We start from the raw sequence: 27,713 nt of genomic DNA, 5'->3' as shown, positions 1-27,713 counted from the left end.
TGTTATTTTGAGTCGCTTTCTATGATAAGAAAAAGAAAGATTTCGTATTTTGTGGGGAGAGGGGGGAGGATATATCAAATACGGCGTCTCCACAGTAGCAATTTTGTTTTCTCGTGAATAGACGGTCTTATATTTGAATTCCATATGATGTTATTGAAGACATTTAGAGGAAATCAATTGTTATTGTATTTAACGTAACGTGAAACGTTACTTTTATTTAATTTTACATGAAGACGTCTACAGTGCAGGCCAAATTATGAGACTAAGGCTATTTTAAAAGCAGATTCTTTATTAATTACATAACTATAGAAACATTAACGAACATTGAAATAATTATCTAATATTTAGAATGCATTCCCTTGTTCTTGATGAGCATTTTAAGTCTTTTTGGCATACTTTTCACAAGGTGTACATTATTTCTTAACTTTTAAAAAAAGGAGGTAAAAAAATATTTATACTTACTATTATATATACTCACATACACATACTCACTAATTACCTAAAACTAACTTTAAATATAACAGAACACACTAATAAAAAGAACTAGTGAACTGTTTAAGCTGATTGAGGTTATATTCCTGGGAGGTAGATAAACAAAGAACATAAGCAAAGCAGACAGTGCTGCCACCTGCAACATTAAATTATGCTAAAATAACGTGATAATCAGTGTACAGTATGTACTGTACTTTATCAGTAAAATAAATGGTATTCTAGTAAAAATAGTGTACAAAAAAAAAAAAAAAAAACTCTTTTTTCTAATAATTTGGCTGACACTGTACTTGCACGATACTTATTGTAATACTGGTTAAATTATATGCTGTTGGAAAATGTATCCAGAATTTAATCGCTAATGACTACGAGATCAACAACTCGTTAATAAGAGGTTCAAACAATTGAGTAGAGCATGTCTGTACGTATTTGCCATGCAGTATTGTCTTGTGTGTCACTCCGGGGGAATAGTTTAGATGTTTAGAAGAATGTGTGCTTGTTGCTATTTAGGGTTATGTAACTCCTAAATATACAGTGAGAAAACACTAAACAGTGATACCACTTTATTCAGGTGTCATTGTGAACAACTTATGAAGCACAATAAAGAGTTAAGCTAAAATAATGAAAATATTTGACAAAATATTTGGAAAAAATAGTATTAACTTTGTAAAAAAAAAAAAAACTAATTTTGCCGTCGTATTTAAGTCGGTAATATAGGGAAAAAATTGAAAAAAAAAATTTGAATTTTGACATCTTGAATTCAAATTATGTTTTTTGCAATCAAGAGTGTATGTGTGTGTGTGTGTGTGTGTGTGTGCAAGCATAAGTGCATGTGTGTGTGTATGTATGTGTGTGGAGACGATTTTCGCTAGAGGAGCAGCATCGGGAGGGGCCTGTCGACGGTGGTGCTGCAGAGAAAGGCGGAGGGGGGGGAATAAAATCACAGGACACCAAAAACAGTCAAATGGGAACAATAAGCAATGTGATTGCTCAATAACATAAACCCCTTATTATGATATTTTCCAACACACTTTTTGAGAAATTTATCTCATAGATCGTGATTGCTCCCCATAAATGAGCAGTTTTTTTATTAATTAAATGCCAATTTTACAATGAAAAAGGCTTTCAAAACCGCTTTTTCGCTACTATAAGAAATAGCATTTAAGAACATTGCTGACAATATACAGTGCAATGACACTAGGTGATTAAACATCAATAAAATCCAACAGTCCATAATTTATAGCAGTGCTGCGAAAAAATAAATGCTGCTGTTGAAATAACAACCCTGGACTGAGAAATAAAGCGTTGTGAAAGTTCAACTGCTCGTTTATTTAACGACAATTACGCTGCAAAACCTACTTTAAATCCTAATATGACTGGAATAGCTACAGAGCCTAATGTATTGCCACATAACCTAAAAATACAGCCCAGCCCGTTTAATGGAATATTTAAATTTCCAAACATTTTCTAATAAGCGGAATATTCCATCATCCGGGATCAAAATAACTAATTACTACGGATTGGTACATTGAAAACATATTACATTAAGCGGGGTATTCTTTTAACAGATATTTTAATAAACGGGCTCAACTATACGCATTTTCTAAATACATTTTAAACTTCATTTTGATTAACTTCATCTTGCAAGAAGCTTATATAGTTTGAAAGTTCCAAGGTAACTCAAAGAAGAAGATTTCAGTAAATTGTCTTACCAATAGGCACGATATTAAACACACAAGGTTCTTTCATGGTTCCTATAGAGTTCTTTGCATGGCAGTGTAAAGCACCATAGTCTAACTTCGTTACAGGATGATACTCAATCACGCTTGTGGACCCACTATCTGTCTCCAACAACACTGCATTCCTTAGAGAGATAGCAACGCTATTATTAAGCATCCAAGAAAATGTTACTGCTTTGGGATCTGCTTCCACAGCACAAGATACATTATTTTTACCATGGTGAGAGATGTTGTAAGTACGGGGCTGTTTAGGACTGCATACTGGGGAATCTGGAAGAAAAAGAAAGTCTTATTAAATCATGCTTTTAGTGACACGAAAATTCGTTTAGGCTCTATGAGGTATTGCTTTAACATTTTAGTTCACATTTTGATAAATATATATAACTTTGCGAATGTTGGAATTTCTCAGTAAAAAAATATATATATGTCGTTTGGATATTTTTTTAAAATTTGGTATAACTAATATATACGGAAAAATTCATGCTTATTGTTTTTTTTTCTGCTTTCATTGAGTACTTTTTGTAATTTATGCCAGTTATTGCGTTGTTTAATCAATTACATTTTTTCTCTTTCTTTACCTCCATTCTATTTTTTTTTTCTTTTTTTGACTTCTAATTACGATTACAGAAATGGTATTACAAAGGTGAGTTGTGTTTGCAGCTGCCCTGCAAATTTGTACATTGACCGGAGAGCGAGGGGCACACATTCACCCCTTTCTTATCCAAACACCTATTGTAGGGTAAATATTTTTCTGTAGGTAATCGCCCTTTCAGTATCCTCCTATCTAACCGACCCCTTTGTAGGTGATGTATTCTTTTTACTTTTCTTTTCTTTTAGCGCGCGAAGCAATCATTTGTTGCAATTCACGTGTCAATGGGGTAACTCACACTCCCCACTCGATTGTTACTGCTTCGAAATTTCCCATTCTAAGCAGTATAAGTTTGAGTTCTCTAACTCTCTTTTTGCATTTATATTACTTTGCATACTGAGTACTGGCTTGAAAATTTAAACTTGAAGATTATGAAAAGACAGAAAATGTTGATTTATAGAAAATGTTAGATAAAAGTGATTGGGGTAATCTCCGCGCGATCTCTTTTGTCACTGTTAAGTGCGCGATCTCTCACGGATTAAAACATTGTTTTATGTTATTTCAATATTCTTGATTGCTAAAAAAATAGTTATATGAAAAAAAAAAAAAAAAAAAAAAAACTTCGAGAGAGATATTCTGTTACAACGAATAACAATATAGTAAAATCCCATTTCAACGATACAACAAAATATCCGTTTTAACGAGAAATAAAATTAGTTCAGATTTAATACCCATTGCATTTAAATGAAATTCCTGTTACAACGAAAAAAAAATGTGGTTCCCTAAAAATCGTTGTAGAGAGATTCCCCTGTACAGTGAAATATCCGTTTCAACGAAACAAATGTTCAGTCCTTATTTAATTTGCATTACATTGCTTGATCACATTTCCGTCACAACGAAGAACATTTCGTAGTCTATTGAAGTTCGTTTTAAACGGGATTTCACTTAATTATTATTTGTAAAAATGTTATTGCTCAATAATATCAATTTTATGCCTCGCCTGTAAAACTTACGCTGTATCCTTAGCGTAACTTCTTCGCTTTCTCCCTTCCCTCGTGCATTGAAAGCAACACACTGATAAAGTCCACGGTTTCTTCGGCTTACGTTGTGGAGAAGCAGCGAATGGTTCTTAATGGTGATTCCGCTGCGAGGATCGTGGGCGAGGTTCCGGTGCTGGAATTTCCACTGCACTTCCGAAATAGGAGGATTAGCTTGGATGTTGCATTCAAAGTACACATCACTACCTTCTCTAATGTGTTCGAATTGCACGCTGGCTCCGAATACAAGCGTCAGGTGTGGAGGATCTGCAAGTTCATTGAGGTATACGTGACTATACTAAGTAATTAGACATAAGATCATTACATTAAGCAAGTACATCGAATACTGTCATTTGAATAGGTTGGGAAGTATACATTAATTATCTGCCAATTACTTTCATGTTGCTGGTTTGTAAAGTCGCTGGAGAGTAATGTCATAACTGTAGGGATGTTTTGTTTTATGTTCGCTTGAGAACAAGTTGTCTTCTAATGTTTCTGGTTTTCAAATCATTACTACAACAGGTGTATTTCTGCATTCAATTTAGATCGAAAAGGCTAACTTATTTTTTTAATAGTTTGAATGAACATAAGAGAATTTTACCAATTATTTTCTGAAAATTAACTTGTATGTTAATTGGTTGATATTTGCTTCAGCACTTGCGTTTTTTTAAAAGATAAACTCTGTGCTTAAAGTGCCAAATTTTAAAAGCTGTTACATTTGAGTTTTTACCGAAACTAATTTTTTAACTATCAACTTTATTCGAAGCCCCTAACTAAAAATGAAATTTGATTACGCTTTCCTTACTGGATTCTTTAGTAAGTACAGATAAATTTGTTATTATTTAGAAATTGTCTTGCAATGTGCAAGAATACTTAAAGTAACAACAAAATTCAGTTAATTTCTTATTAAATATTTTTCGTCATTCCTTGTATAAGAATATTTAAGCTAACGACCGAACGACACGATCTTGAGGGTCACGGATTTGAACAAAATTCTAGATATATGTTCATTACCATTAGATATGAGCCCAGGTAAAGCGGTTTGACTGCAGGGGACCTAGTTTGATTGCAGTCGGGGAACAAAGTTGCTAGTTTAGCTCCAGAAATGCAATGACGTTACCATTGGAATTTCAGACTTCGGTACTATGTTCGATGCCCCAACACATTTGGCATCTTTTGTTAGTACAACGAATGAAGGGAGAATATCTTTTTATTTTTGGGTATTATTTAAGAAACTTAAAAAGTCGAAAAAATATTATATTTTTGTTTTCTTATGTGGTATGTTATTAAAGAAAATACCAAGTAAATTGAAAGCTTTTTCTCCTCTCCCATTGTTTGCTTATCATTGTGGAATATCTTTGATAGCAGACGATAAATTTCAAGTTAAAGTTAATGTTCTCATTAGATAGCGATAAATACTTTTCATTAGCAAAGAATTAATACAATACGAAAATAATTAGTTTCATGTGCAAACGATAAATATCCTGTAACTATGTCATTTTGGCATTCAAGTTATTGGAATCAAAAGAAGTATCAATTTAAAATTGAGAATAACTTATAAACTAGTATGTTGTGGCCATTACGAAACTTTCTTCTATATTTTTCTTTTTTTTCTAATCCCTCCCCATGCTTGACAATATGCAATATTCCCAACAAAAACAAAATTACACATGCAAAAACTAGACGACCATCTCAATGTCAGAATTATTGCAAAAGCAAAGCAAAGAGCGAAAATTGAAAGTTATTTTAAAAGCCTTGCTTGAATTAATTACAAATATTTTATTTGTTAACAAACATAAGATGGCAGCAGTTAAAAATTTTTAATCATTGAGATAATATTTTCGATCATTTCCATGCAATTAAAATCACGAGAAATACGCAGACGACAATCTATTACGATTTATCTTTCTTATTGTTGCATTAATAAAACTATTTTTATTCGAAAAAAAAAATCAAAACCTTTTGGAGCGATTGGCGTCAAAATTGAACCAAAGCCTGTTTACATATGGATTCACATATATTCCAAATTTCAACCAGAACGTAGTATTACTTCTTGAGATAGGACACTCACAATGGGAAAAAAGAACGGGCGATTGCGCTACTCCCTTTCTAGCTGTTGACACCAAAATGAAATCAGCTCTTATACCCACTAAGGGCTACTTGCCGATAAATTTTTCTTTCATTCCGTTCATTATTACTTTAGATACAGCAGTCTCAATTGACGACAAAAAACGTTCTATAGCTCAACCCCCGTTTGAGTTATTGACACCAAAATTAAATCAGCACCTGTTCCTGTTGATGGCAACATATGGACTAAATTTTGTTTGAGTCCGCCAGTTACTTCCTGAGGAATAGCAAGCACGCGTAACTCAAAAAACGTCCCATTGCTCCACCCCCCCTTAGAGGAATTCGCGCCAAAAACCAATGGGCACAAGTTCACATAGGGGCACATATGTGTACCAAATTTCGTTCCATTTCATGCGGTAGTTTTTGCTGTAGAGCGGCCACAAAAAACTGGTCACACACAGACGTGACACACACACATACACACATATACACACATACACACAGACAGACATTTTCCAAAAATAGTCGAAATGGACTCAGCACACCTCAAAACGTTCAAATCCGTCAAAATTCGAAATTCGAAAATTTGCACGAATCCAATACTTTCTTCTATATATTAGATATAGAAGAAAGTAAAAATTGATATGAAAGTAATTAGTTCATAGGTATGTGCATGCAAATGGCTCATACTGCAGTACAGTAGCAGAAAAAGGGGGTAAAAGTGGTAATTTTAAAAGAAACTCCATTGCATTTTTGAGTTAAAATTATCAACTTCAGACCCCCGTTGCAGCCGAACTAGGGCCTATGCAGTCAAACCGCTTTACATGGGCTCATTCTCAGTGAGAATCGACCTATATCTAGGGTTTTGTATAAATTTGTGACCCTCAAGGTCGTGCCGTTTGGTAGTAAGTTCATAATAATTATAATTTTTTACTGGTTATATATTAAAACATACCATATGAATGTGTAATGAATTTTCTTCCTACCTTTTCAGGACGTCTGAGTGTCTTATTATTGTCAAAGACTACAAGTCTACTTCAAAGATGGTAAAGCTTTTGGTAACGGTATACAATCGAAATAAATTTTAGATTTCGTGATTAAAGAGCTTTCTTCAAAGCTTTTAATTAATGATCAAATGCACGGTTGCTTGGATATGTATATAAATAAGATTTATGTTTGTTTTCCTCCGGTCAAAAAATATAAATATTATGTAGTTTTCCCCTCCCTCAAAAAAGTTATACGAATATATTGTTTTCTAAAACTGTAATGGAATAAATAGAGAAAACTTTAATCAAAAATTTAAAAAAATATATATTTTCAAAATCTACTACTCCCTTCTGGTAAATATAGTTTCCTTGTTTAATATTTTGTGAATTTTTCAGGCACCATTCAAAAACTAAAACATTTCTTTTTCTTTCCCAGAACTCACAAAAAAAAAAAAAAATCTGTTATATATGAGTCGTATACAGGTAGATGAAATAGTTACTTGTTTTAGCTATTTATGTTTCACTTTCTGCTTTGTTCTAGCTTCATATTTACAAAATATAAAAACTCAATAAAGGAAAGTCTTACTATTAAAGAGATCGTAAAGATACATTTGCAGTAAAAATTCTGTTTTTGAAACATTTATTGCCAATCATGTGGTGTGATCTGATGGGCATGTTTCCGGTCACGCGTTATTGGCGTGGACATCGCTATCAACCTTTTTAGTGGAATAGTATAGCGTCCACGGCGAATCAGCACGCAATATTTACCCACAAAAAATCGGTTTTAGTCTTATTTTTTGAATATGTGAATAATTTGCAATTTAACTAAAGTTCATTAGAAGTTTTTTAGTGATGGTATAATATGTGTTATTGCAAAACAAATAACTTCAATCAAAACTAGTACGTTTCTTGTCAATGACTTTTGATATATTTTTTTTCAATTTGCCAGTTATTTCATACATTTCTGCGTCGTTACAAAAGAATAATAAATAAAAATATTACAACTTATTTTGTTATTTTTCCTGTAGCATTAATGATTTACTTGAGTTGTGTACCAACTTGTTGTGTGTGAGATCATTCGTATACCATTAGATATTACATAAGGGCAATAATGGAACAACTCCAATTACTGCCAAATGTTGAACTATATTTTGCTTAAAAGTTTATATTTTTCAAGACGAATTCAAATCATACTACCAAGATATGAAATGTGCCAGGATGTTAAAGATTAGATGTTATCCTTGCATTAATTACAATACACAAATCCAATATTTTACAGTGGTGGTAAAAAAAATGCATCACCCGCGCCGCAAAGGAGAGGAATATCATCCCGACTGCATTCAACACACAGTCAGGCATCCTGTATCCAAGATGATTTGGGGATGTATTTCTGACCAAGGAATTGGTGGGCTTTACTTTGTGCAAGGAACAGTAAACGCTCAGGTGTATATTGGCCTTTTGGAGCAGAAATTGCTTCCTATATATTATCCGGGATCACTTTACTTCAGTTCCAAACGTCATTTTCCAGGATGATTCTGCTCCATGCCATAGGCCAAAACTGGTAAGCAACTGTTTAAAAACCTTTATTCTGCCATTAAACTTAAATTGACATGGCGTTAAGTAATTGTTTTGCTCTATACTCACACGCAGGTTCAGAAATGGAAAAATGAACATGGGGTCAGCAGTTTGCCTTGGCAAGGAAACAGCCTCGATCTACGTAAACAATTATCATATTCCTGCTGCTAAATGTTTATTTCATAAGTTTTGCAGAATTTCACATACGTTCATCATTAATCGGTCAGCCAAAACTTCTCAGATAATCCCATTGTTGTAAAAATGCGAGGGCGATGCAATTTTTTTTACCAGCACTGTATAAACAATAAATAAAATCTTACACTGGACATTAAGAATAAGGCTATCTTCTAAGGCACTTTCTGTAAGGTGAGGATTTTTAGCTCTACACACCAACTTCTTCCCATTATCTTCAGCTGTTATAACAAAGCTGAGGGTGCTGACAGATATGCTTCCATAAATGTTTTGTATTGCCAAATGATCAACATTTTCTGACGCCTTCGTCCATGAAACTTGAGCAGGAGGCTTTGACCCTTCACTTTGGCAGTTCAATTCCAAATTCTCTCCGACCGTCAGAGTTTTGGGAACCATGGTTATCTGGACGCTAAGTGGTTTCACTTATGAAGAAATTAAATGTTCATAACAGTTAAAATAAATGCAGAGATGAAACTGTAATATCAATGCATGAATAGTTGATAAAGTATCTAAAGACACTGATGTATTATGAAATCATTCAATTAATAAGCTTCAAATGATATTCAATTTGCAGTGACTAAACATTCATAAAATTTTACTAAAAAGTGTTCGTGGTGTAAGTTTTTCTATAGAAAGAAGAGTAGGCGAAAACAAGTTTAAAAGAAAAAAAAATCAGCAAAAGCTCGAGCGAGAAAAGAAAACATAGCTCTCTGGCCAATAAAAGCAACGAATAAGTTCTCAAAAGGTCTAGCAAGTATGTACTATTTGAGTGAAAGGTATTTTTGATTTTTTGACATATTTTAATTATTTCTATTCTTTTTTATAATGCTTATTAAATATATTTTTATGATACATTTTTATAGCTAATATACATCAGCTATAAAATGGCAATAGGCAGTGTCTTGACTGCAAAGCAATTATACAATGGTAGTTCGATTTTCTTGATGAAAACATTTATTTCCAACATAATAATTTTGTTTTTTCAAAGTATTCTTACAGGAAAAGATTTCCCGATGCAACAGCTCTGTGTAAAACAGCAACAGTGTAAAACAGTTTTGTAAAAAATTTTCTAGCATAAAAATCATAACATAGATAAAACTTAATGACAGACAATGCCGTATTTGAAAACTATACAATTATGTAGCGTTCGTTTTATTTTGAACATTTTCCGTAACATCAATGGATTTTCAAGTTTTATTCGAACCATATTTTAGCTGCGTGCGTTAAATTATGTTTTAGCATGTTTATGCTTTTGTATTTGCAGCACATAATTTTCTTTGTATATCATTCGGTTTCTGGGTAAGTATTATTACGAAACATTGTATATACTCTTCGAACAAGAATGTCGAAAGCGTTGTTTATTTCGAAATTAATGTGGCTTAACACTAAACAGAAGTTCAGAGGGAATTTTATGTACAAGCAACAGTTCTATAGCGAAAGTTTAATAGATAAAACAAGCCCACACATAAATTTTAGATTAAAATCATTTTTCGTCTGGAAAAGCCAGTTTATGAACATAATTATCTAAATCTTACTTAGAACACTGCTAAATTAAACTGACTTACTTAAATTACCTCACGAATATTGCTGAGGGAAATAGTTTCATTTATGTAACACGAAAATCCAGCCTCTAAGCTGATACTTTACATTAACTACTACGCAGTAACTCAAAACAGTTTATGACGGCTTAACATGCGAAATGCTATTGCGTATGAATTCATAGCAACAATTAAAATATTTTTATTGCAACAAAGTTGTTTTTTCGTTTGAATCATTTGAAAAAATGGAATAAATATTAAGGATACATAGCAGTTCGACTTCATAAAAGATTAAAACGGATTAATGAGTGCAATTTTCCCCATTTTCAAATCCAATGGAAATATTTTTGTTGTTAAAGAGTTATTTTTTACCTTATCTTTTGTTACATATCTCTTTAAAAGTAGCTTAGTTTTAACGTAGTTGAGTATGGCCATGGTTTTATTTAACTAAAGGTATAGACTTGAATGTTGCATTGCATTTTATAAGTTTATTATTTAATCCAATTCGTTCTTATTTATAGAACTGCAATATTTTAATAACTTATGAAAACATCATAGTTCTGAATTTTACATTTTAAAAGAATTATATTAGCTTTTACTTTTTCAAAACTTGAAAATAGAAATATTTTGCAATTAAACTAAAAGGTACTATTTTCGCTGTCTATTGCGCAAGTTAAAAATGGCTAGTTTCGTCATTCTGATGATTGGGTAAATTAGACTGACATACAATACATTAAAAAAAAAATGAGTGATACACTTTTACTTCGAAACACCAATTTCTTAATTGTTGGGAATATCTTATGTAGACTCTATGGTATCTTAGAAAATCCTTAATACTAAGGTATTAACTCACTTTTTCATTTACATTGGATCCCTTTTATTACATATGTTTGTTTATTTATTTATTTATTTATTTTTTTGCTTTATGTATTACGTATTTTTACTTTCGAAGTTCAGTCTGTGTAAAGGTTAAAAACTTCTTAATGTAAGAAAGCTTAGCACAATATATGAAGACATTGTTGAAATCTAGATAGACCTACTGGCAAATAACGGATGTCGGTAATTGATAGCGAGTATGATGTAATAGTTTCAATTTTACACTAATTTCGAACAATGATGTTTTAATATCAATGCACAAAACTGTGTATGTTAAAGATCATGGATGTCGCTATGATATACACATCATTTATGGAATATCAAAACCTTTTTCCATTAGAAGAAATAACAATGTCGTTTGGAAATGTACTAAAAATATCGTTCACGTTAGGTTTTTTTTCTTTTTTGGCCTCATCTCCAACTAATTACCTAAAATCATTACTAAATTTAGTTCGAAAATATTATTGTCTATACAAATTCAAATTTAAAAATAGTGTAATAAAAGTGTAACACGTACTTACAGTTTAGGTCAATTGTCACCATGGAGTACAGTGGAGTTGTAACATTGTTGTTTGAAGATTGACATATAAGAACGTTCATTAAATGTTCCCTCCTGAGTCTCTCAAATACTAATTCATTTCTAATGCCTCCTTGATCATCGACAGTGATGGTTCCCTGAATGATGTTGTGACCTCGGCGCCAAATGATATACGGACGGGGACGACCTTGGATACAAATTAAAGAAGTTCATAAGCATTCCAACCAGCGTTTGCATGTAAATATTTTCTATAGTAAACCGATTGATTGAAAGGTATGCACTGAAGTTATGGCATTATTTTAAATGTTTGATAAGTTATTTAACCAAGAAAGACATTTAAGAAAGAAAGTATTAGCCACCGTATATTTAATAAGTTTTACAGAAATAATTCAATCATTCATTATATCAAAATAAAAAGTAATAACATTGACTGGTCGGGTTTTAATATTTTTTCCCCTGTCCATCTCATATGTATTGAACGAACCCACTCAGTTGGCTGCGAAGATAATCGACAGAACTCCGTTTAAGTGTTTTTTTTTTTTTAATAAGTTTGCTGAACTTTTTAAAATTTTACTACTAGGCTATCTATAGAAAAATGATAAATGTCGTTCTCCGGATTAATAATAAAGAAGTTTTTTAGCAACAGTTCAATAAAATAAACCGTGAAAGCAGCAAAACTGAAGACAATTAAAAAAAAAGAAAAAAACCACACATGAGCGTTAAAGTTTCTTTGTCAATTATCATTAAAACAGTTGAAAGTAATTCTTTTCCAAATGCTTAAAAGAAAATAACTTAATATGTAGTCCTTACCACCAAAGGCTTCACATATGAGAACTAATTTTTCTCCTTCTGTAAATGGCCCAATAACACCGGAATATGTAATGTTTCCTCGTCCTCTAATAAGCACTTTTTTTACAGGCACTGATGGGAAAAATCACATACGTTGCATTAAAATCCATCCTTTTACGTGCAATTATAAATTAAGGCACAAAATTGAACATAATTTCTAACTAACATACATTTTTAATAATTATATAGCTATTTATTACATTTAGTGGGAATTTTTATGATCCTTAAAAAGTGTTAAAGCCGCAGACAAAAGTTAAAATAATATTTATTTTGAAAGGAGCACAGTATTGACAAGAAACGACTTTACGGCGTTGTTATGAATGCTTATAGTACCTTAAAAACTTTCAAGCCATTTGCCGAAATTAAAATAATACTTTCGTTGCAAAAAAAAAAAAAAAAAAAAAAACAACAACTTGTGCTAGGAAAAATTTGAAAAGTATTGAGCAATTTGTTTCAAACAACTGCATGTGTGATACAGAGAGGTCGGGTAAGCACATTAGTTGAGCCAGACTATAAACATGCATTGGTAAATTGATGACGTTGTCTCAAGATCCACCCTCTGTACAGTCGGATTCGGTGTTAAAAATACATAAAACATTCCTACAAAACTGTTTTTCCACGAACTACAGGTTAAAACGAAAATGAAAGAGAAAAATCTGTTCCACATTCGGGTACTGATAAAATATAGCCAAAGAGTTAAATTGTAGGGGTTCTTTTGTATTTAAAAGATAGTCATTGCTTTTAACTTACTGACATGAACGCATTAACTTACATGTTTAAAAAAGTGCTTAAGCTGATTTTGAAAGCTTAGTTACATTTGCGAGATGAATGAGTGAATCAAGACGCAAAGAATGACGAAAATCAATTTTTATATTTTTATTAAATATGTTAATATTTAAATCTAACATAGCCCAATCATTGGGACTGTGATTCGCGTTTTAAAGGAAGAATAAACTGAACGTAGTAAAATCAGAACATTAGAAAATTGCAAAGTTAAAATAAAGTCACCGAAAAATGTCTTCCCAAATAACAAAATTAATTTAGTTTTGAAACTTTTATTCAAATTGAATTTTGTTTTCTAATGAAATTGACCTCCCCCCCCCCCCATGCACTGAAAATCATTTTAAGTTTTATTTCGATTGAAAACTCATAAAATGCGACAACAATGTCTTTATTTTTCCAAATCTAGGACAATTTTCTCGGAAATGAATTTATGAAGTTCTTTTTCTTTCTCTCAAGAGACTTAACAAGCTATGTTTACTTTTTTGATAAAATTTAAAACTTTAGTAGATGTTTGATTCAATTAAATTGAATATTAAACAAAATATTTATGAAACATTGTCGAAGTTATTGATAAAAATGCGCATTTTATTGTCCGAAACATTTCTTTATAATTTTTTTCTGCAGCAATTAAGAACGCATACGCAGTTCACATTAGAAATAAAGCAAACCTTAAAAATGTGCCATATTACGCTAAAAGGAAACAATTATAGTTTTAGTAGGAAATATTTTAATTTAAAATATGTGATTAATTTGAATATGAGAAATATGTAATTAAATTTTAGTTTCGATGGAAAATATTTTGATTTTGATACTAAGATCATACATTTATAAAGATTCTAAAACATAACTTATATCAGCTTGTAATACTGATTCTAACATTTCCCTGCTGTTAGCATCCAGAATGTGTGTTTTTTTAATTAACTTAAAAACTCATTTATGCAGATACTGCGCTTTACGCTCCCTCTGCAGAGTAGTTTTTGATAAGCCTTTAAAATATGCATTGATCAAGTGTATACTTAATCATGCAATACTTTTTTTCAAAATAAACTCTTATAATCTGAGAAAGACTTTACGATCACTCGGTTATCTCTTGCCCTTAAATGCCCCCTTTCCTTTTTTTTTTTTTTTTTGAAAATATTCAGTAGTTTTTCATTCATAACTTTATTTTCTTTGATAACTTCCTGGCACATATGTTCAACAGTTTACGCGATTGGATTTCTTGTATCATACTATACACACTCTTGTACAATTCATGTTCTACAATTCTTAACAATACAGAGTTAAAAATATTTTGCAGCATTTATTATACAATCCAATACAAAACATGCATATGCAGAACAGTTATACAAAGCGATAGATGAGCTGTAGTAAATTTGAGTACATAGATATGCAAAAGAAAAACCCACGCGCGCAAATGTTAAAAATCTCCTAAAGCAACATTAAACAAATACGTGTAACTATTTTCCTTCGCACCATTGAGACCAGAAATGAATGAAACGGTACCGACGTAAGCGAAAAACTATGGGAAAGCAATTTCATTTGGTCTCATCAATGTTGACGCTAATTAGAGAAAATACAGCTTAGCAGACAAAAACAATGGTCCCATTTTTGTCTTTCATTTGTTGAAAGTTTTCCTAAGGCTATGCAGGTGACAACTACATAGAAGGACATATGAAATTCACGAAAAATTAACTATTTATGATTAAAAATCGTCTTTTTTTTAGATTTTCAAAAGTCCGTGTTCTGTGTTTGCTTGCTTTTAGTAGATTGACTGTTTCCGTTTTATGACTTTTGACAATATTATACTGAACATTTTCATTTACTGTTCACCATATTTAAGTGGCGGTATTTAGGTTGTATCCATTAAATTTTAAAAATTGTTTTCAATTATTCTAATGGGGACTTTTAAAGGTGATTGTTATTATTTATTGTTAACTGTAACAGATTAATATCCTGATTCTGATAAAAATCTCAGTATTTATGACCCAATTTGAAAACTATTTTATTTGCTACTAGCTGCGTCGTCTGGCTTTGCACAATTTACTTCGAAAATAAAAGTTGTATCAAGTGACGCGTGTTCAACAATTATACTTTAATAATGGAAAAAACAAAACAAAATACATTAAAATTTCCTTTTAGAAAAAAGATTTTTAAGCAACATTAACGGCAACTCTAAGAGGCCTGAATAAATAAAATGGAATCCTCCATTGATATGACTAAAATCCTTGATTATCTTCTTCTTGCAGTACAAAAAGAAAAAATCAAAACATAATCGAAAGGAGAAATTTTTACCTCAAAACAAAAGCAAGAATTTATTTGTTCAGTCGAGAAAAAAATGGCAACAGGGTTCTTTCATCTCAATAATTTTATTCACTCTAATTAAAACTGATCTCATGGTAGAAGATAAATTTTGGATTTTATATTGATTTTTTGAAAGCTTAAAAATGCTTTTAACTTGTCTTCTGGTGATTTTGGAGCCTTGATTTTTTTAGCGAATGAGACTGAAAAAAGGGGTAATTATTTCTGGAATAAAGAGCCATTGGGTCCTAAAATTAAATTCGAATGACTTGGTTCTTTTTTGGTCTTTGAACATCACCCCCTATGTTCCTTCCCATTTGCCCAACTTCTTCCTTGTCAAGATGAGACTTAAACTGTATATTTGTACAGGGAACATATAAACATAGATACATTATACACTTATATTCTTTGTTTCATTTGAATAGACGATGGGGGGGGGTGTTACTGTCGACGTTATTTAGAAACTTTTAACCAAGTTCTAATGCTAATTATTATATTATAGACTACTCGAAGAATGTTATTATTATAAGGATATATTTAAATAGGTATCATCATTACATAATGGGGATTTTATTGCAATTTTCCCAATTTATTTAGTAAAATTGCTGGGCTCATGTAACGTAATTGTAATTTTTTCTTTGTTCTGAAGTGATTTACATGTTTTTTGAGCAAACAAGCTGGTTGCTCATTGATACTACTTCTACCACAGCGTCGTGTAAACGATTTCTATAACCTTTTTCAATGGTCTGACCAACCACATGGGTATTCTTACCAAATAGCTACTCCAATGGTTAAGTGAATCCATGAACTTGAAAAAATATTTGATATAAGATTTAATAAAAAAATATGAAGAGTAAATTCAAATTTATGCAAAATGATAAGGTTAAATATTACGAAGTAATCCCTGGATGTAGTTATTGATTGTGAAAACATAAATTTATTAGAAACAAATTTAGTTTTTTAGTTTAGTTTAATGTAATTACCTTACCTATGTCTACTGAGTGACGAAGTGGTAAGGCGTTGACCTTCTGCGCCGAGGTCCCTAACTGCAGGGGCTAATCGGTCAATTGATTATGTTGCATAATTTTGCTGCATATATAAGATCCCTATTTTTCTTTTATTTTTTTTACGTGCCACCCCCCTCCTGGTGTTTGAATTCTAGTTCAGTTTTGCATCGAAGTGAGCCCATGTCCCTCTATCTAGAAGAAATTGCGTATACAGATTATCTGTGCCATCGGACATCCGCGCCTTAACGGCGGCAAAAGAAAGACTAGATGCCATTTGGTGGATTGCACTCGATCTGCACAGCCTAAGTCACCAGACGCAGCTACATTAGAAAAAGAAAAAAAAACTTTAAATTTTCACGTCTTGAATTCAAATTATGTTTTTTGCAATCACGAGTGTGTGTATGTAGGCGTGTGTGTTAGTGTGTCGGGGTATGTGTGTTTGTGTTTAGGGGGTATGTGTATGTGTGTGTAGGCATGTGTGTTCGTGTCTGTGTGCCGACATACGTGTGTGGGTAGTTGTGTGTATGAATGTGTGTGTGGGGTGTGTATGTGTGTAGTTGTGTATGTATGCGCGTGTGTGTAGGACATGGATGGAACTTGGAGACGGCTTTCGCTATAGGAGCAGCATCGAGAGGACCCGGTCGACGGTGATGCTGCAGAGGGTGGCGGTGGGAAAATAAAATCAAAGGACATCAAAACAGTCAAATGAGAACAAACAGCAATCTTGATTGCTCAAAAAAAAAAAAAAAACTCACCAATGACATTGAGCTTGACTAGACGATTTAAAGTTCTTCCTCTTTTGAAATCTATTCTACATCTGTATTCTCCTTCATCCAGTTCATCAACAGGTTCAAGGCGAAGATGAGCGCTGCTTCTGCGGCTAATATTAAAAAACGCACGAGTCCCTAGAGACTTTCCTGCAAAATGCTTAGCTCCATCGGCTCCCCGTGTATCCAGCGTATATATGGGGTTTGGAAGATCAATTCTGTACCACAAGACTAAAGAGATCACGTCGTCCTGAGAAGGCTGGCTCATGTTGCAAGGAAGGAATACTGTGGATCCAACTACGGCGTAAATTTCAGGATACTCTAGAAAAAAGGGAAAAAAATGTTTTTTTTTTACTTCTAATCAATAATATTGTATTTTTTCTCTTAAAAAGGAAATGTCACTGATATTGAAACGTATTTTCTGAGAGAAGTAAATATGGTTTTTAAAACTTGGCACGAAAATGAATCGGAAGTTTTTTAAAACAGACACGCGTATGATAATCAAACGACGCACTGATACATTTGCAGGAAAAAACCATCAGGAATGTTCCTGTAAAATGATAGGCTGCTAGTGTGCCTAATTAATAATAGCATTGTATATGGCGCAAAGTGTGTTTCGGCATATAATACATACAACGCACACACATACATTCACTGTTGAAATTTTAGGAAATTTCCTGGAAAATAATAGCCTGCTAATTTGTTTAATTTCTATCAAGAGTACATGTGGTAAAAACGGGAAAGTGTCCCACTGAAAATCAGCAACCTTCCCGATAAAAGAAAGACATATTTCTAAAATAAAATCAGGAATCTTCTAGAAAAACTAAAAAAACTTTCTATTAATAACTTACACAAATGCTTGATACTCTCTCATCATAATATATATATATATATATATATATATATATATATATATATATATATATATATATATATATATATATATTTCTTCTGTGCGGACGTTTGTAGTCAAGGCTTTTAAATGGCTGGAACGATTTTGATCAAATTTTTTGTGTGTAATTACGTTGATCCAAGCATAATTTATAAAGTCGGGGTAGATCGAATCGGAAACGGTTTTGTGAATTAATTAATTAATTTAAACATTGGATGGTTATATTTCCTAAATGATTAATATTTATTTTAACCTATTGTTGAGGGAGAACTGAAATAAATATTTGAATCGTTGCCAAAGAAGAGTAAGAAAGCCAGCTCTGCTTTTTGTAATGAAATTTCCTACTGTGATACGTCAATAGAGAACAGATAAAACGGAGAGAGAGAGAGAGTTAAGCCTTCATTTCTTAAAGCAACGACTTTAGGTCCGGTGATATAGTTTAAAGTAAAGTACTGGAAGAAATCGGGTTTTTTCACTAAGTTCACGCAAAACGCGTATTTTTCGTCGTAGTTAAATCATGTGACCGGATCAGTAGTTTAGATTTCCCTAACCAAACGATCATAAAGTACCACACCTAACAACATTTGTTTCTCGGTTCAAATCCATCTGAGTTTTGGAACCAACGTCAAGAATACTTTAATAATGTGCTCATTACTTTGATAATCCTTAAAGAAAAGGTTGGTGGAATTTAAAGACGAAACACATTTTACTTTCGTCCAGATAAATTAGAACATGGAAGTTCTGCACACACTTCACTTCACTAATCGAGAATTCACAATGTCTGTCATTTTTGTGACTTAACCTGTTACGGCAACTCAAGATCAGTGCAGTGGAAGATTTTTATCGTTGATGGAAAGAGCAAATTAGACAGTAAATACTACATGAAATTTTCGTTCAAAAGATCGGACCACTAATCGGTTGGAGTTTGCTTCACTCACTGATTGGCTGGATTAAAGGAATGTTGTGGCTTGGCTACTTTGGTCATAAACAATAGTGTTGCGTGATTATTTGTTTACTTACTGTTAATGTAATTCATTGTATTATTTGTCTATTTGGCGAAATATTTTAAAATGAAAGTAATTGTTTTTGATTTTTAAAGAGTGTTAAGTCACTTTAGTTGAAGAATGCGTTTATTTTACATCAGAAGGGGGGGGGGGGAGGGCTCGCTTTTTCAGGGAACTATTTTTACCTTCATTATTTTCACGATATCCTTTCAATTGTTTTATTCTTTTTATATGACGGACTTTGCAGCGGGATTTCCCGTTTGTTCTAGAAGGGCAGCTATTTTTTTTATACGTAATATCTGAGGATGATTTGTATCCTTTGAGTATGGCTGAAGGAGCAAACCATACAGTCTATGAAGATTTTTCAAGTACGTGAGAAAAAATAGTTCATAAATCAACTGCTCAGTGGACATTAGATAACTCAAATTGTAATAAATATACGCATTCTGACACCAAACAGCTAAAAACATTTTATTTTTACTTATTTTTTCAACAAAATGGTTCAAACACTTGATAGTTTATTGAATTTTTCAACTTTTCAATTTACTAAGTTTGAACAGAACAAAGGCTGTCGGGTCCTCTAGTTCAGGAGAAAAATGAAATTAAGTGTGTGCTTCGTGAGATTCAACTAAGATCATTCAACTCTTTTTTAGGTAAAATTTATTGCTTTTTTCTTTTTCATTTTGTTGCAAGATGATATTTCAATGTTTTTATTAATTTGAGCAACTTAAAATTCTTTATTTAGAGAAGAGCTATTATTTTTACCTCAGAGTGTATGAAAACACAGAATTTTCTTGTGTGACGTAATGACTAAGTCATCCTAGAATATCTAATGGCATATTTACAATTAAATAAAAATACGTTAACAAGTAAATCACATTGGAACTGGAATTTGTTCAAGTTGGCTAATTACACAACAGCTACTTTTTATGTAACGTTACTTTACAAAATGCTGTATCGTTACAATATTACTTGAAAAAAGCTGGAGATTTTCCAGATAGGCTAAAGATTTTGCTGAGATTTTTGCTTAGAGAAACCTGAAGATTTGCGACATTTCTTTAGATTTTCGAATAAATGGGCAGTTTTACCGTGTAGAAGAGCAGGTTTGCTAAACATTTTACGGGAAACTTTGTGTGTTATTCCAAAGGTTTTATGTTTAAAGGGAGTCAGTAACTAATAATTAAGTGTAATGTGAAACTGCTAAACTGTTTGTTCATTTTTCTCAGACATTTTCAATGATAAAAATTTACAATTTTCACTGTTTCAAATAGAAATTATTGAGTCTATTGAAGTAAAATTATTAGACAATTCTACTTATTTCATAATTTACTTAATGTTCATCAATAGCTACATATTAATCCAAAAAATATCATTTTTGCCTATAAAAACAGCTGCTCAGGAAAAAAAAAAGGGTAAGTCCTTAAGAAAAAATTTATCTTTAGTATAATTATGAGTATATATATATATATATATATATATATATATATATATATATATATATATATATATATATATATATATATATATATATATATATATATATATATATATATATATATATATATATATATATATATATATATATATATATATATATATATATATATATATATATAATGTATTTAACATTTTAAAGTTATATGTAAAGTTTTAGAGAAAGAATCACGAGGTTTTAAAATTGTTAATGTGAGAAAAAGCGCGTTGAAAAGAAACATTGTACATACATTTAAATACATTCCCCCATTAATATTTAAATGCAGTTACCTTTAATCTACTACGATACATGAATTTGGTGTCTCTTGAAAAAGCTTAATTTGAATATTTTAAACACATGAAAACTGCAAAAAAATATTTTTTCAGGTTTTGCTGGAGTTTTCCAAAGATTTAAAACGGACATGATTGAAATTATAGATACAAAGTTTACGCTATGAAGCGTGTGAGAGAAATACCATTTATAACATTGTACATATTAAAAAAAAACGAAAACCTATAATCTTTGTTTTTATTGACAGATCTTTCATATAGTTACTATAACAAATATATTCGATATTTTTTCGTATGAGCTATAAATCAATAGGCGATTTTAATTAAATAGCATAAATACATACCTATAGTCTCTTCCAAGTCACTTACAGGTCTGATTTTTATTCCAGGTATACCTGAGAAAAAAGACATTCGTTTTATTTCAATCAATACGTAATACATTTTATAAAATTGCTAAAAATAGCGCTGAGAAGAAATAAGAAGTAATTTTTTAATGAAAAAACAAGAGAACAGACATGTGATTGCACAAATAACTGTAACTAACCAACATTAAAAAGTGTTGAAAATGGAAATTATTTGGGTATAACTTTTTGTGAAAATTTAAAATGGAAATACCATATTGACAAACTTGTGAAAAAAACCAAGAGGTAGAATACATTGGCTTTATTTATTGAGAAATATAGTTGGCAAAAAGTTTCTCAGATGTTTATTTTATGCCGAGATGAACTCAATAATTACATATGGTATTTTTCCATGGAGAGGTGATTATGAATCAAGTCGTACCAATTTAAATCGAACTTATGCAAAATTTTTTTAAATAATTCATGGATCTAAACATGAATTAAAAAAAAAAGATACTATTTTACAATAACCAGAGAACATTAAAGATATCAGATAACTACTATATGGCAGAGAATATTGTGTTTTTTACATAACCAAAATAACTGGTTTGAAATTAATGAAAAAGAATATAATACTAGAATTTCAGGTAAAAAATATTAAAAGCAAATAAAACGATTATTAAAAAGCAATTACTTTTCTTCCCACCACGGCTGTTGAATGAACTTACGGAAGATCTTAGGAATGAGAAGAATTTAAAAAATATATAAACAAGGAGTAAATGAATAAGTACAAAATAAATAAATAAATAAAATAAATAAATTATTTAATTAAAAAAACATGATTCTATCAATAATAAAATTTTAGCTGATAAAATTTATTGACTTGAGGGGGGGGGGATTTTGTATTGTGATTTTATAATGTAAAATGCCAGTTATAAGGTTACTTTTTTTGTATTAAAAAAAATGTTTTACGTGAAATATATACTATTTGTGTATATTTTGCTACTTCTTTTCACATAAATATTACATAGTTTAATATATATTTATGAATTTTTAATTCAAATGATGCTGATTTAAAAGACACTGCTGACAGTGCCTCGGTCGTTCTTTAGTGTTGGCTTCTTACTACTAACTCATGTTGAACTGCAATTTAGAATTTCTTAATGTTTGTGGTTGTCTTTTTGTAATTTACGTTGTAGGGGAAGGTTACCGTCAATGAACCTGTTTCATGACTAGAACTCAAAGATATTTCCCGTACCAGAGTTTGTGCAGACGTAATCAGTTTAAGTACCTTCCTTTGTCTGAAAACAGTCTACTGCAGAGTGGTCAAGTAGCTAAAATTACTTCACCATATTGGTAATCGGTCAGATAAGATTTCTACCAGTATCTTACTAATTATTAAGATTTTCATTTAGCTATAACATAATTTGAATATCACTGATGAGTTAAGCCGTGAACATAGAATTAAAGGAGTGCCTTTTCAAGTACAATTCTACATATTTCATGTTTCATTATGATGTCGCCGCAGTAACACCTATAATAATATTCAAAATGACACAGTTGCTATTATTCAACCTCTAGGTATTTTAACGAATGGACCACCCGATAAAGTGGTTCATTCATCGAAACTCGAAAATATTATTGTAACTTAAGCTCAATTACCTTTGAAAATCTTGCATTTGTTTTTGAATAAATATGATAATAATGAAAAAAACTTTCTCAGTTATTCGTGAACACTCTTTTACTTGAAATACACCGCCAGCTCAGTCAATTCCAGCCGAGGACTGCAGTTTCGTGCTTATTAGCACTCATCAGCTCGACATAGAAGTGACTGAGCTGGAGGTGAAAAACCTCTTAAGGAAGCCTAGAGTGCCAAACAAACTGGTAGCTAATACAGAATTAGCACTAATCAGACGAGTGACCGAAGCAATGGTTCGGTAAAACTCGAATATTGAAGGCAAGACAGGTATATTCAGTAAGTTACCGCCCTATAGTCAGGGCTAAGGCAGAAGTACATGAAATACACCGCCAGCTAAGTCAATTCCAGCCGAGGAGGCTGGCGGTGTATTTCATGTATTTCTGCTTTAACCCTGGCTGTAGGGCGGTAACTTACTGAATAGTCTTTTACTTTATTATAATTTCTACTTAATTTTATTTATGAAATTGATTAAAAATTTAAAGCATAATGACGCAGTTTCAAATACTTTTGCTGCTCCAGAAAAATGCAAAAAATAGTAATATATGGCCAGTGGACAAGTGAGAGCATGTAACGTGCTACAGTAGCTTACAGAAATGGTGGTATGGACCTTAACGAAGTTTGTCGACAATATAGAGTCTTGAAAACAACTTTGGCAATCGCATAGAAGATAAAAACCGGTTTGTCTCTTATTAGAAGTTTAGGAGATAAGCCCGCAGAAATATGAATGTAATTAGTGAATCATATTTTAAAACTAGAGAAGACGTTTTTGAAATTACTTCCGAAAATTTGGGGGAATTGACTTTTCAAGAGGCTGAGGAAAATAACGTGTCCCATCTGCCAGATGTTATTGAAATGTGACAAAAACAACTTAGAGGGTGGTAGCTTGTTTTTTTCTTTTCTTTTTATAAATTCAGATTTATTCTTTGTTTGATTCTTTTCCGATTTAGAACGGAAACACTGAAATAAAAGTGAAAAATCGAAGATTTTAAGTTCCTAGACCAAGAGTTATAAGCGTTTTGAAGTAAAAGGAACTTTGTTTTCCACAAAGAGCTCTGCTCATAATTTAAATATCGTTTGCAATTTTTTTAATTAGCAAAAAATAACTTTAGTGAAACATGACAAACACTAAAATATTTTAATGTTTAACTCTGATTTGTGTATGCTTATTTAAAAAAAATCGTTAAACAAATACAAATGTCTTTCATTAAATTACAAAAAGTATTGCAAATGTTTAATAGTACATCGAAGATTAAACCAGGGGTTCCGAACCTTTTTTATAGCCTGAACGCCTTGCTTTTTTTCTGTTTTTCGTAGAATGAAAACGCACAGCTTGTTGAAAAAGTAGAAAAGAAGTGTAATAGATTAGAGGGCTTCAAGAAGGGTGAATCAGATTATTACTTTTGGGGCAATTTATTCTAAAATCATCTGGAAAAAGTAAATCGTGTGCATGTGTTACGAAAAAAATTAGAAATTTTCTTGACAGTTCTCGACAGCATTGGGAGTTTATATAATGACTATTTTAGCTTCTAACTTCAAAGTTTTTGCTAGCTAACAAAGAGTCACAGCTCGATAGTGTTTTTTGCAGAGCAAAAATTGAAAGAGAAAAAAAGACAATACTTTGAATTCATAAATGTATTGCATTGGCGAGTTCGTTTTCCAGTTATATAAAATATTGTACTCATGTTACATAGATAAGTAACATTGAAATTTTAAATCAATCAATTAACCAATGTTTTGATGCACACAAATTGCAAACTACTGCAGGCACGTGCTTCGGTGTTACAAGGAACACTTTTATCAATGCAAAGACGAGTGAGCCATCCGATGAAAAGTCATTCCTCGGATGACTTTTCTTCCAATAGTATCTGCAGCAATTTGCAATGTTTGTGCATCAAAACGTTGGTTAATTGATTCTTTGCGTTTTCAAGCACAAAGATATTTATTCGTTATTATTGAAGTAATTGGGTAAACAATGAGTTTGATTCTCTATAGCACTTATAGAAAGTCTATATTTTAGTGAAAAAAATATTTTAGTGTTGTGCTCATGGAGCCTCATTTGCATCTCACGCACCTCCAGTTTCTTTTTTTGTTGACAGTGGACCCATAGAGACTAGCTTGGACCCCTGCAGGACAATGTTGATCACTATGGGAATCTCAAGTTTACATTAAAACGGGTAGTTTTTTAAAGATATGTTTTATCATCAGCTAGCATTTATTTTCGTTAGTTCGCTAGAGGTGTGTTAAGAAGCTATAAAATTGAAAAGCTTTCCGGTTTTAAAACATCTACAACGCTGCTTCTGGTTCATTTAATAAAAAAAAAATCATTTTGTTAGTCTTGATATTATAACATTGACTATTCCATGCATTTGTTTTGGCTTATTCCTGCTAACTCTGCTTTATAATTGATATATATATATATATATATATATATATATATATATATATATATATATATATATATATATATATATATATATATATATATATATATATATATGAAATAATAAAAACAAATCCACTTGAATTAATTCCAGTATGCTAAATTCAGTATGTTACCCCTTTTCGCTTAATGGTTACTTGAATTTTAGTTTGGTACTTACTTTATTGCAAATTATAAATGTTTTACATTGAACTTAAACTACAACAATTCTTCAACAGCGCACTCTTTTTACGAATTTAATTTAAATAAACAAACTGAGCGGTATATATTTTTGTAATTTGTTTTTGTAACACTTTCTTTGGCCCAGTGAATATAACATTAACCCTTTCAGGGGAAATAAAAACCTACAAGCAATAAAGCGAAAGTAACGTCCTTTATCATGACAAAGCCATTGACACCAAATAGCCCGTTTAACTGAGAATGATCCATAAATAAAGGTAACTGGTCTTCAAATGTTTAACGTTGACAATGTTGTGCGGTTATCGTTTTTTTGACAACAAAGTTAACCTTTTGTTTTTCAAATTGTCATTTGTATAGTAGCTTTTATGCAGGAAAAAATGCGATAAAATGCTTTTCTGAATGCATTAGAGCATTTTGAAAAAAAATCATATTAAAAAAAGCAAAAAAAAAAAAAAAAAAACAATATATGTCCGTGTATATGTCTATGTATGTTCCCTACATAAATTCACATTGTACGTCAGATCTAGGCCAAATTTGGCAGGGAGGTGCTTCACCTTTATTCCAATGGATAATTTCACGAAACACTTCTTTCTTTCTTACGAAACATTTAAGGGATTATTGTACTAACTCTGATGAGAGTTTTTAGGAACTTTCCCTTACTCTCAATAAGATTTTTAAGGACTGTTGTCCTCACTCAAGCGAATATACTTTTGGGAACTAGTTTGGAATATAGACTGGACATTTTTTAAGACTGTTGTCCTCACTCAAGCGAATATACTTTTGGGAACTAGTTTAGAATATAGACTGGACATTTTTTAAGACAGCTGTCCTAACTCTAATGAGGACTTACAGGTTTTGTTGACGCCATTTTCGGAATTTTGCCCTTAGCCTGAATACCATTTTAGCTAAAATATTTTTTTTTCTTTTGGGTGCTGGAATGTTTTCAGGCGTGTTATCTTTATTTACGAAGTTTTCTCATTTGAATGGGGATTTTCAGGAAATAAAGTCATAATTTAAATGGGGATTTTTAATATCTGCCGTCATTATACTGACGGGAAACATTGCATTATGCTTTTATTTATTTTTTTAAATTTAACCCCGATTGTTGAACATGCGTCACTTGACACACCTAATTTCGAAGTTTACCCTACTTTTTACCGACACTTTAACTCCCCCCCCCACTCCCTTAAGTTTATCAAAAGGTAAGGTTGAATATGAAAAACAGGGGGGGGGAAATTTCATGACGGTGAAAATTAGAGAACAACACATTCGAGGTAAACCGTTCAAATTCGGGCGATGCAGAGAGTAAAGTACAATATAAAAATTGGTAAGAATGTATTTAAGTATTTCATGATTATTTGACCGCCCATAAATACTTTACACTTCACAGTTTTAAAAGCTTCTCTGTCAAGACATACTATATAAAACATGGATAAGATAGTTTTGCCCCAATGACAACTGCGGTATGTTTTCTTAATAAAATCAATGATTGTACACTAATTTAGTTACGTTTATGCTTAGTTAATTGCCAAATTTGTGTCATATTTTCTTTTCATTTCTCTGGTGAGTTTATCTATATTTACATCATTTAACTCAGTAGCAATGCGTCTATTCTTTTCGGATTGAAACAAAAATTTAGCTTACTTTAAAAACGAATGTTTCACAGAAATTGTCAAGATACCAAATAAATTTCAAGAATAAGATTATCGATCAATTCCTATTATGTTTTATTTGTTCATATTTTTACTCTTTTTCCTTTTGGAACGCGCAATACCATGTGGTTTCTTGATTTATAGCTAGAATATTTCACTGGTTTCCCTTTGAGAGTTGCTCTATGCGAGCAACAATGAATACACGAATTTTACATTTCACATCACGACTTGAGAAAAAATCTCCACTATTGATAGCTTAAACTTTAAAGATTTTTTTTTATTTATTTGGTTATACATCGCAATTCATGATATGAACCTATACTTGAGAATGTTGGATATCTTTGCGAAAATCATATTTAAAGTTGAATATTTTCGAAAATGTAAAATGCTGCACCAGTAACGCCTAGAATC

General features: G+C 31.6%; 1 protein-coding gene across 1 annotated transcript in view; it reads right to left on the bottom strand.

Moving 5' to 3' along the window:
• Window positions 1-27,713, bottom strand: part of LOC129217323 (contactin-5-like) — a 91,552-nt gene that overhangs the window by 13,975 nt on the left and 49,864 nt on the right. The window contains exons 2-8 of the mRNA XM_054851604.1: window positions 21,335-21,385; window positions 17,319-17,651; window positions 12,437-12,547; window positions 11,610-11,813; window positions 8,803-9,096; window positions 3,831-4,121; window positions 2,202-2,498 (exon numbers count right to left, since the gene is read on the bottom strand). Coding sequence (XP_054707579.1) covers window positions 2,202-2,498; window positions 3,831-4,121; window positions 8,803-9,096; window positions 11,610-11,813; window positions 12,437-12,547; window positions 17,319-17,651; window positions 21,335-21,385 — 1,581 coding nt within the window. The remainder of the gene's footprint in view (window positions 1-2,201; window positions 2,499-3,830; window positions 4,122-8,802; window positions 9,097-11,609; window positions 11,814-12,436; window positions 12,548-17,318; window positions 17,652-21,334; window positions 21,386-27,713) is intronic.

Source organism: Uloborus diversus, chromosome 2, assembly GCF_026930045.1.
Source record: "Uloborus diversus isolate 005 chromosome 2, Udiv.v.3.1, whole genome shotgun sequence".
Lineage (NCBI taxonomy): Eukaryota > Metazoa > Arthropoda > Arachnida > Araneae > Uloboridae > Uloborus > Uloborus diversus.
This window is presented reverse-complemented; position numbering and strand designations above follow the sequence as displayed.